The sequence below is a fragment of the Bombus bifarius genome, unplaced genomic scaffold (assembly GCF_011952205.1).
Source record: "Bombus bifarius isolate JDL3187 unplaced genomic scaffold, Bbif_JDL3187 scf7180000009343, whole genome shotgun sequence".
Lineage (NCBI taxonomy): Eukaryota > Metazoa > Arthropoda > Insecta > Hymenoptera > Apidae > Bombus > Bombus bifarius.
The window spans coordinates 1,373,619-1,385,977 of NW_022885057.1; the positions used below are offsets into that span (position 1 = coordinate 1,373,619).

General features: G+C 38.7%; 1 protein-coding gene across 5 annotated transcripts in view; it reads left to right on the forward strand.

Annotated features, from left to right (window-relative positions):
• The window catches only part of LOC117215037 (transcription factor AP-2-epsilon), a 201,616-nt gene that overhangs the window by 147,797 nt on the left and 41,460 nt on the right, over nt 1-12,359 (forward strand). For 4 of the 5 annotated variants that reach the window (XM_033461421.1, XM_033461422.1, XM_033461417.1 and 1 more), the window contains one exon: nt 7,585-7,962. In XM_033461421.1, the coding sequence (XP_033317312.1) occupies nt 7,585-7,962 (378 nt within the window). Of the gene's footprint in view, nt 1-1,072; nt 2,093-7,584; nt 7,963-12,359 lie in introns of those variants that run through there. The other variant, XM_033461420.1, reaches the window with a different exon arrangement.

A 12,359-nucleotide genomic window follows, 5' to 3' on the forward strand; every position in this document is an offset into this window, starting at 1 on the left:
TAAATACCTAATGAGAATATCATTTATTTCAAACGAAGTGAATCTGAAATAAAAATATCCTCGAGTATCCTTATAATCCATGTGAACACGAAATAGCTTGAATTTTAGCTGGTTTTTAATAAAACCCGGTTTTGTGAAGGAAGAACAGGAAATTCGCTTCTATTTTTCAAAAGGAATACTTCTATGATTTAGCATCGTTTCATTCAATCAGAAAGCGTTAGATCAATTATTAATGTACTATGAACACAAAAGTTTTGATAGAGAGAATCTTCCTGTTGCTTCGTCGCTGTGCGAATCTAATTATGTACTCCGATGTTGCTTAATCATTTTTCTGTATCCCTACTGGCAATAAGAATTTTATGATTTAAAATGTGAATCGTCTATTTATATATATATAACGTTCCGTTACTAGTTGATTAACTTGTCTATAATATGATGTATTACTTTTTGTCATAGATGTCCAAATGTTCTCCCGTCGAAACGATGAAATATTACTATTGTTCGTGTCAAACTAGAAATACCTTGCTTTTCATAAAGCAAATGAAATACTTTTCGTAACTCAAAATCACGTCACTCTTACAACGACTAGGGGAACAAGTTCAAAAGGGGTTAAAAACTTGCATGCCAAAGTTCTGAGCTCTGGTTAGACCGCGTAGAGGGTCCCGTGTCGATCGGGGAGTGCCGACTCACGTGGTTCGTAGCGTCGTTGGTAGCGTCGCGCGAGGCCGCGAGGTATCTCTCCTATTCGTTCGGTCATGGGACGTCCCCTCGTGGATCGTAGCCGCTCGATCGTCTGGTGGGGCAGCTCTAGGAGTAGTTGCACGTGGTGGCGCGTATCCTCGGGCGAAATTTCGGTCGTCGTCTGTACGCGTGCACAAACGAGAGTCTCTCTCCTTTCCGTTCTCCTATCCTTGGCGCTCGTAGGCCAGAGGTCTGGTAGGGCAGAGTTCTTAAGGCGGCGATGGTGGTGGCGGTGGTGGTGGTGCACAGCTGCCGACGACGACGCCCGTGTCGCTGGTGGTGGTGGCTGCCGGTGGTGGTATAGTAGTAGTAGTAGTAGTAGCTCTCGGTAAGAGCACATCGTACCACCTCCCATTTCGTCCTCTCGTCGTGCTGGCACACGGCTCTTAGCTATACTTTCGTACGGCGAGCCGTCGTCCCCGTCGTTCAGTCGGTCGGCCGCAACACGACGCTCGATCAGCCGATCAGCTGTTCTCTTTCGCATCGGCTCGCCTTCATCCGGCAAAAGCCTACGAACGACGGAACTTTTGACTTTTCTCTCGCGGTCTTTCGGTATCTTTCGCCTTCTGGCTCTCTGCTCGCGTTTTCTGACTTCTCCCCGCGGCGTGGTGCCTGCAAAGACTCAACGTCTGTTGGAGCAACGACGAGGTGGTCGAATGCGTTCACGCGACCCTCGAAATTGATGCGCGAACGATCCTCGAAAAGCGACCATGCACGAGCTCGCGCGTGTCCGCTCACTCGTTCCGCTTGCGACGGACAACGATTCTTGGCTGGAGGCTGATGCCTTTGATGCGATGATTGGTTGGTAAATTCGCGGCCAAGGGTGCCTGGTTTTGCTTGTTTCTCTCGTGAAACCATAGAAATGATATTTAACGTTACTTATCATTCGATCAAACTATCTTTGCTTTTTCTTCTGAATCTACAATTTACTCTCGAACATTAAAATACTTTTCGAGTAATGAAGGGAACGCAGTTGCACTCGGTGCTCTACAGTTTAAATCTTTTGTAACAGTATCGCTTTTCGATGAAACGAGAAACTTAGTTGTTACCCTATTGGTTGAAGGAAACCACCATAGTGAACCATCACAGTGCACAGTGTGTTTAAAAAACGACAATCGTCGCGAAGTGGTGCACAGATGACAACGAATCGTGATTGTGTGATGTGCAGGAGGAAATAGTGCTCGAAAGTGATTATCGCGAGCGATCTAGCGATTGTAACGGATCTGGCACTGGAACCGACAAACTGGAGATCCTAGGGATGTTCCCGCCGCGAACGGAAGCGCCGACAGCGGACAAGCTGGCGCTCTGTTACGCGCCGCACGTTGACATGACCACGGTGATCGAGGTCGAGGTGCGTTTTCGTTGAAAATCCTATGATTTTCTGTGCTCGATTCATTCTTAATATCGAATGCATACCTTTAATGATCTGAAGCAGGTGAAATTTATGCAAGCACTGATTTTTCTAAGATAGTTCCGTCATCTCGCGATTTTGGATGGAGATTATTTTATTAATAGTGTTTTCGATGCGATAACCAAGTGCAATTATTCGTGTTTATAACAGATGAAATTTAAACGTTTGCGAGGAAAAAAACTAGTGTAATTATGTAGATTATAAAAGCGTAGCGACGATAGCAATCAATTTTGCGATTAATCATCTATTTATCTATGAAAAGATACAAATTATATCCAATTTCGTTACTCGAAGAGAAGCAAGTTGTTTGAGCAGAGTTTCTTCGAAGCATTATTCATGCACTGATTACGCTTGAGTAATGTATTAAAAATATATGAAAACATAATTCACCATTAACTCGAATTTGCACGAAACTGCATCGTAGAATATATTTCAATCAGCTTCAATCTCGATAAAACGTAAAGAGTAATTCATACTATAACGTAGTTCACAATCACCATCGTAAAACAAATATTTTTCTTACGATCCAATCAATATTAGTAGAATCAATCGTGAAATTTAGTAATGAAAACAGATACTTGTATTAGACTTTTGAGCAATTGAATCTCAAACTCTTTCCATATATCTATCGCCTACGATCTTCAAGTTAATACTCTCCATGATACGTGATCCTATGATAGTTGGTAGAAATAAAACTTTCACTGCGCAATAAAAATACTCGTTGCCGTAATCGTCGAACAAGTAGGCGTAGCAGAAAATCAAAGTGTTAAAGATTAGGTACTATTTCTATCTAGTTAAATCTTCTAATATACATAATTTTTTAATTCACATTTAGAATTCTATCAAAGTATTTCATAAAACGTGTTGACGTTCTATAATGAATTTCTTTTGGCTTATAAAAAGGAAATTATCATAAATATCAGTTTCATTATTTTGACAATGAAAATGAAACTAAATTAGTGACAATGGAATAGTATAATTGCATAATATATATATTATTCAGGTTACCTACCGCTATCGAAGGTTAAGAACGATACAGTAAATAAAAAAATGTCGGAGAGTTCTCACAAACGTTCAACACAGTTAATTTCTTTTCTAGTTATTTATTCGTAATCTACGATCTGTCGATTTCGACACGGGGCCGACTTATTGGTTATTAATTGTCTACATGTCATATGTTGCAAGAAGGACGATTTCTCCCGACCTTATCAATAGCGATCTCAGCTGGAAAGTTCGGCTATGCGTCTTGTGAAATGAATCGGTCGTTTGCAGGTTGCTCTCCAGCCGAAATTTTATGCGTGTATCGTGTCAGATCGTTTTGATCGAGCTTGTTATTAAACGATCGTCGTCTTTTTTTTGTGCCACGATCTATGTAGTTCCTGACTTCTTACATTACTTTCTTCGCTTCGATCAATCTTCTACAGCCTTATGTCGGTATCGAACCAATACGAAAATGATTTTTACGCTTTCAAAGGACACGATTCGGCGAATAACCGGCATTCGAGTTAATTATTCAGCGAGGAAGTTGAATCCACGAGATTACTTGGAAACAGACAGTAACTGGAATATTATTGTTGCGACTATTTCTTTAAAATTCATTGGTATCGTCGTATTTTTCTAGCCTTGTAATTACTGTCTCTTCCGCTGCTCCACAAGAAACGGTTCCCGCATTTGCCTATTTGATCCTCCTATCTTGTATAATGTCTGTATAATACCGTGCTTGTAAATTCGATTCACTATCAAATTGCAACTTTTACGTTTCTTTAAATCATTTCTCCGTGTGCGATCGCGTTTACGTATATTCTTTCCGAATACGCGAAACGTCGCATCCAATTTTGGATTAAGCTATCCTGCACGACGAACAGTTTGTTGTACACGCTGTCCGCAGATAATTCTCAAGGAAATGGAAATATGTACGACGAATATAAAGCCGTAACGTTGATAATCTAAGAGGTATTCACGACAACAATACGAATCGAAACGTTCTCTCGATGATCTTATTTAAATGGGAAAATTTAACTGTCCGATATATTCAAATCAGATGTATAACTACGTAAGAAATTGATGACGCGTGTCCGTTTGGAACGTGGACCAGACACGTGAAAGTCAAACCTATAATGGTCGAGTAACAAACATTATTGCAAATTAAAATACGCCTTAATGGGGCTCCGTTTGGCATCGAAGATGAAACGGTACTTGTGCACGGGTTCGTAACGACGCGGTTCGTTAAACGACGACAAATATTTCGTACGGAATAAAACGAGGTACAACGGTCTGTTGCAATGACCCAGGCCCTGTCTACCCGACATAGATTTCGAAATAACGATTTGGAAAGCGACTTGGAAAGCGACAAAGCTGAATTTTGTCTCATTAAACGTCGGTATCGGGCAGATTAGGCCAGATTATGGTATTTGGCCAAGTAAGAGTTTCCTTTTATAACGGGTCGTTCCACTCAATTTTCGACCTACCATCGTTAAATTCCGTTACGAACAGTTTTCTCGATAATCGAATTCTTCCTACTGTTGGGTCGCGATCCATACCTCACCCTGCATGGATAGTATGCTTATCAAATACTTTATCTGTAACGTTCGAAAGTCTTTCTTGAAAAATGTTCTTAGGGATGAAATTAGCGAAGAGATCAAATGTTATACCGCTTGTTGTCTTTCGGTTTGGTTTGGTGATACCACAGCTTTGAAATGTTCGAAGTCAAAATATTATTTAAGAGTATACTAATATATATTTCTGACGACTTTATGTCTGAACAAGTCTTCACAAAGTTTCTAATCAATAGCGTATAATCATCGTGTAGATGAACGTACACTACCATTAAGTAAAATTCATCTCATTCACGAGTGGCATTCGCTTTTAAATTGCCTTATATAATTAGAATCGACAAGTGACATCCAAATGGACCGTCGTATGAATAGGAAAAAAGGTACACGCGTTGGCCCTTCGTTGCTTATAGAGATGTTCGAGATCGTATCACCAGAACAGAAACCTAATGGCTTGCACCGGTATAATGTCTATAGAAAGCCTTTCTGCCGATATTCAGATACATCACAGATCGATACTATCTACCTGAATAATATCGCGTAATCGTTCCATCGAAAGATCACGTGGACCAGATTGGGTTCCGTTTTCATCGAGCGAAAAATTTTGGAATCCGTGCAAAAGCGTCGTAATTTTGGAAATAACGAACGTGGATTCTGTTTGTGCATTGTCCGGTCGTATGATTCAAATTCTGAGTTTTGATTTTGAAAATACATTACCTGTGTTCTCGCGAAAAACGAAATTTCGTAATGTTAAAAAAAAAGTAGTTTAAAGATAAGCGAATAGAGTTTTTATTAAACGCTTAGTTTGCTAATACTTGTGGAATCTTCAAAATATTTAGTTACTGATTTGTAAACTATAAATATATTTTTGATTATCCTAGGTCTAGCAATAATCACATAATAATATTTCCTTTCATTTCGTTTCAACCAATTATGCAGACTGAAAAGTACATTTGTACATACAGTTCGCTATATTTTCAAAGGTGAAACATGCTTAATCACAGCTCAGCAATTTGCTTCGATGATCTTGCGATTTGTGACTGATATTTCATGCAGTCGATAGTTCGTAGAGATTCTGATATGCCTAGCTTTTAACACGAAGATGTTTATCGAAATTTTGTAACAGCGTTGAACAAAAATTAGAAAGATGTATTCGAAGAAAATATCGGAAACGACTATATCTAAAATAGTTGAAAATTGATAATCAGCTCCAAACAATAATTATTTACTCGTAAAATTCCTAAGCCCACTTAATGCCAATGTAAAGTGATTATAGAAGATTTATGAACTTTCTATAACAACGTTCGAACACTGTAATTTTATCCTTTTCTACGACGTACCGGAAGCTTCTGTCTCTCAATTCTGAAGTAATTCTTCTGAACGTGTTAATTTTAGTGGAAGCATACCTTTATAAGAAAGGAAGACTATTAAAATGCACGATAGAAACCAATTTTACTGAATTTTTATCGAATATGTTAAGTAGGTTGTTTCTTAACCGAAAACGTCTTTAGATACGCAATTAAAACGTAAAAAGTAAGCGAATTAATTTTAGCTCAATCTATAATTTAGGTCTTTACGATATAAGTATGACATAGTATATTTTACATGTAGATGTTACATTGTAAAGCATGGAGTTTCTGGGTAAATAAATTGTCACGTCAGAAATATAAATTATCTGACCAGTTAAGTTATCTTAATCATTTAGTTTGGTAATTAATCTTATTGGACCATCGAAAATTGCAATGTCAGAGTACAAGACAACAAATTTAATTTAATTAAACTAAAAACTTACTCCTCATACACACACATACACACACATACACACGAAGAATTACGAAACGTTTATAAAAGCGGCCTCGTCTCATGCTTTTTCATGTTTTAAAAATTGATACATTTTATTCACCTGCCACTGTCCAAAGAATTTCAAATAAACTTTCTTATTCGTGTCATCCGTTATAGTTTGATGCAGGATAAATTATCGAAAATTGCACGACCGAATGGAGGAAATCGCTATCGATTTATGAGTGCCTGAAAGAAGCGACGTTCATGATCAAGCGACAAGTTTTCCTCGTGGACTCTTATCACTCCTAATAACACTTTATCGCGTTATCGAGAGCTTGGTGGTCGGTGTCGCTCGTTTAACTCTCATATGATTTCCTCAAGAAAGATATATACCGCGCCTATATTCCGTCCCCAAGTTATTTTCGTTACGTTATGTGCCAAAAGATTTGTATAGTATTTATTCGCATTTATGTTCACCACCTTCGAGAAATAAGCGCCACTGTTCCATATACCCGTCGTTTATAGTAATGGCAGACCTCCAACGCCGCTGACATGATTTTTTTTTCTTTTCTTCTCTCTCGATACCAGCGCACATTAGTCACCGCAATTACTGGTGGCCAGCAATTTTTTAATAGCGGCGAAAGTTACGGTCGACGACGAACGTGAATGTGTGTCGAAGAACGCGCGTATCTCTGCTCGCTTTTATTATGGTTATTACTTTTTATTCCCTGCGTTTCTTTTTCTTTTGATGTGCCCCTATATATGACGTTGTTGGAAACAATTGAACTTGCTCACGAGAGAAAATTTTAATCCTTTAAGCGCTACTACATAAATCAGTCCGTCTAACCACAAACAAATTGCAGCTGGTGTTTGAACGGATTTTTAGTTAAGGGATTAAAATTTAAAAGTGCGATGGAGAATGATAACAGCGTAAACTGAGTGAATTATAGAAAAACTGTACGAGTAAGCTACGAAAAGAGTAAAATGTCTGAGCTCTACCATAAGATATTCCAAAATACTTTTTACGACAGCAAGTACCTAACATATCTTGTAATATATTATATATATATATTAATGAATGAATTTTTCTGTGAACAGGACCGATTAACTGGTCACGGGGGTATTTCCTCGCTGGGCGGTGGAAATTCTTCGCCGTATTCCGGCGCTCATCACCACGGTCACAGAGGCAATGGAAACGGCAGTGGGATGCCCCATCACGGGGGCGCATCGTTACCTACCGCCTCCGACTTTCAACCACCGTACTTTCCACCCCCGTTCCCTTCGCATCATCATGCGCCGGCGAGCCCTCAACATCCGGGTCTTGGCCAGCCACAACATCTCGATTACCTCGTCGGCGATCCATACACGCAGACGCTCAACACGTTGCATCAACATCACTATAATCACTTGAGTGCCGCTGTCACGGCTGGCCAGAGGAGTGGTGATCTCAGGAGGGACGCAGAGGGCATTCATGTGGTGAGTAATCGCTTCGATGAGTTATTAGTAGGTTTTAACCCTTTCGTCCCTGAAGTCAACCACAGTCGTCAATCAGTTCAGCTTACAAGTATAAATCTGTTTATTATTAGGAGTGTTTTGATCGATTTTAAGACGTTTATAACGTGAAAGAAATACGAAGCATCTCCAGAACGAAATAAAAATTAAGTTAGATCGTAAGATTAGGTCCAATCTCGCATCGTGTGCAAACGATAGATATAACATTGTTGAAATTTTGCATTAATAATATTTTACGATTCAACGTATTTATGTTTCCACTAGGAAGATAACACGCTCTTGTATATTGCATCATTAAAATATGAATATCTAAGTATGCTGAATCGCGTAGCGTGATCGGTAGAAAATTGCAGCGATGTTTCATCGTTCGTCCTCATCGAATCATAATTGCAATAATTCACTGTATCAGAATACGTAGTGAGTACCGAGAAAAACTGTCTTTAGTTTATTGTGTTTCAAAATGTTTGCGAGATAAAATTTTATTTCAAATACACGCGTAACTATTTTCTATAGTAAAGACTATAATTACATTACATTAACAGATTACTAATGTATGTGCATATATACACTCTGAAACTTTATCGCTTTCCCATCATCGCATTTGTTATGATCCTAGTGTACGGTAAATGCCATTTGCCGTATATAGTTATGGTAATTAATATCTTTGTCCTATTAAAAAATGAAAGACTTATACCATCGTAGAAAATCGACGTCGGAATTAAATATTCGCATTAATTCTTAAACGACCAGATATTACGCATATCTTAAAATTGTCTATTAATTATTTATATTTAATTAACATTTTTCTCAATTTAGCGATTTATCTCAGTCTGTATTGAGTAAATATTCATAAACATTATCTTCGTTAATTAAATATACTACAGATTTTTTAGGTGCTAGTGTTTTACTATATAAACTTTCAAAACTTGCCTATTGCTTCTCACATTCTATAACAACAAAAACACCGTTTATATGAATTTCACTTATACGAACGAAATTATAGTTAGTGTTTAATTAAATGAATTCTTGCTGGTTAAATCTATTTGTCTGAACGTGAATTCCTACTACAATGTATGGATGAAAAATCATAAGACGTAGAAACTTCTATTACATAAATTACATATCTGTCTGCTAACAAGTCCATATAAATGGATTTCCACTATATACAAATAAGAATAGGACAAATATAATAGAAACAGAAGTTCCAAGACTCAATGTAACCATACCCTGCATCAAATTAAACACTACTTATTAACTGTAATAATTGCCGAAACAATAGTACACTAATCATCGATAAAACAAAATCTATTTCGAAGTAAACCGATAAACGATGATTTTGAAACGCGTTCGTGTTCTCGCGGAAACACGGTCGTTTGGTCGTCAAGATCATCCTGGGGGTTTGCGCGTAAAATCGAAGCGCGCGAAGATCCGGTCACGTGCACGTCCGGCTGGCTCATTAGAAAAGGTACGCGGCGTGTTATTTGTAGGATGGGCCGCTGGCGGTTGAACAGCAGGGGGATGCGTAATAATGGCCGGCTATCGATCTATTAGACGTATCGCGACCAATAAGTCGGCCCGTGACATCGGTGATTACGATCGTTGATCCCACGAAGAGCACGCGAGGAGTCGAGACGCGCGACATTTGCATTTGCCACGGTTCTGCGTGCCTGTCCTCGCTCCGATGGGTGGGATAGCCTGGTCAGGTATTAACGTAACTCGAAAGAAACGATCGACTCTCGGCCAGTCAGAAGAACCGGCCAGCAGGAAGTCGAGGATCAACGTAACGTTTTGTTCCCGATTAGTTGGATTTTTCTGGTTTACGGATGGATCGTGTGGTTTCTTGCCTGTTTTCAATCGTCTCTCTCCGCTTCACCGTCTAACCGTCGCACGTTGAATACGCAGAGAACAGCTCCATGTTAAGTATACCCGCAGCGGGCTTTTTGTTTAAAGAAGTGCGAGAGTATTGTTTGTTCTAGCGGGAATCGTAAGTACGTGGACGAGTGTGGCTTAGTTGTGGCATAGTCGCGGTCTTCCTGGGTAGACGCGGTCTATTTCCGTAAAGTAGAAAATTTATTCCCTCGGCTCTATTTGGAGAAGCATTGACTGTCTACCGATAGTTCGACGGGTTTACGGATGGGTTAAAGGAGGAAGACTCCGCAATTGAAATGTTGTGAGATGATGATCTTGCTTATGAGTTCTGTTAAGATCAAGTTTGTGAAGAGTTTAGAAATTGTTAATTATTTTTTTTTTTTGGTTAGGATAAGTAGTTCGTGTTTGTAACACGTTTGTCAGAATTACAAATCAAAACGTGCACGACATATCACATATTATTTTTTGTATCTTCTTGCGAGATATTCAATAATAGAATATATTTTTATTGTAATCGATAATTATCTAAGGCTTGATTCAGATTGTGATTTACAAGCTTGATTTAATCATTAAAAGCAAGTGTATTATTTGAAGGATCTAGATTCCCAAACAAATTCACGCGGAGTATAACGCGCCTTTGCTCATAGTAACGGAACACCGTACTACCACGTATTTAGGGGCAACTTCAGACCTCTAATAATACTCACGATAATAGTATTTGCGGTACACCTTACCCCAATAGCTTTTATGAAAGTATCACCCTAATTACAGCGGGGGGACGCGCGTAAACCACGCTGTGGATTATGTTTTGGGCGGTTTCCATAGGTGTCGTGTGACGTTCGCGCAAAAAAGACCAGGTTCGACGAAATTCGACACGCGGCCGAAGAATACGTTTAGTTTCGCACAGATCGAAACTGGCCAGAAGAACAGAAAAGCGGGTTCGGTTTAACGCATCTGTCTGCGCCATATGCAGTCTCGTATTGCGAGCCTGAAATTCTGTATCGAAAATTATTTATTTTACGTCTCGTAAAACGAGTAAAACACGGGCAAAAATGTACTTTGATATTGGCGAAGAAGACGTTAGGAATTCACAATTACGTTCGGATTGAAATTTATTTAGTAAAGCTATTACAAATGCACGGACTCGTTAATTTCATTTTGTTAACAGCAACTTCATAATCACGATTTATTTTTTATCGTCGATGTTTATTATACAAGTCAAATTGGTACAATTAGCTGAAAATAACGAATTATGAAAGAATGGATTATGTACAATACGAAAATGCAGAATAACATATTATTTAATTTTTATGGAATGTTACAAAGCAAATTCGTTTCATATTGATATTTGTAAATATGTAGAATGTTCCACTAGAAAGTCGGCTTTAAAATATTTTGCCGACCTACGAGATTGAAATATCGATTATTTCGAGCAGTACAACCCCTTGTAGCCTATCTTGGTTTGCCTAAAGCGCATTCTTCAAAGGAGGGTGGCCGATCTTGTTCTCAATGAAACCTAACATCGATTCAATCGCGCGATTCGCGAGCATAATAAAGTATTGAGCACATCCTTCGATAAACTTTTATCGCTCACTTTCACTATTTATCCTACATGTTACTGTAAATTTTGTTTTCTTCTGGACAATAGAAAGTAAATCTTCACCGATGATAATGAATTCACCCTTAAAGACATCAATTACGAATGATTAATTGAAAGCCTTATTTCAAGGATGATAAAATCTTAAAGCAGGCATAGCGAAATTTCCGTAAAGTTACACGATTACCATGGTTCCAGAAGACTTTCGGTCTGCTAGGAGAGAAAATAGTTGTAGACGGGGCACAAAGTCTCAAACTCCTTTCCCAAACTATACGCAGTAACGGCGTCTTGCATAGTTGATCGTAGTTAGGGAACTTGCCGCGATGACTATGCGTCGACTCGCGTCACCCTTAGAGTTTTCGGTTCGGTATCTCTGCCACGAGCATCGAGAACGACAACGATGCGAGATTATGCTTCGACAGCTTTAAGGGGACACGCCGTTCGAAACCACTTTGAGGGTTCGAAAGCACGTAATTATATATGGACTAGATTATCAAATCTAAAAAATTAACGACTCCTTCGTCATTGTCTTAATTACTATAATTCAAAAGTTATTAATCTTGCGATAGAAAAAAAAATTGGAAACTGTTCTACATCCTATCGCGTGTAAAAAAAGTGAAAGTTCAGCGAAGGTTCCTTTAAATCACATTTCCTGTATCCCAAATAGATTACCATGGAATATAAATTGCCTACTTCCAAGCTTAATTATACATTTATATCGTTACAAAGTCATATACGATTAGAAAAATTGGATGGATGAAATATTTTTGTTATTTCCTTCGTCTACGGTTTCTTCCAGCTGCGATGCATTCTAATATTTTGGGAATGGGCCACCCTCTTGAACCATCGCGTTCGTTGCCCTCCCTCGAGTAATTTACTTATTAAATTTTCGGCT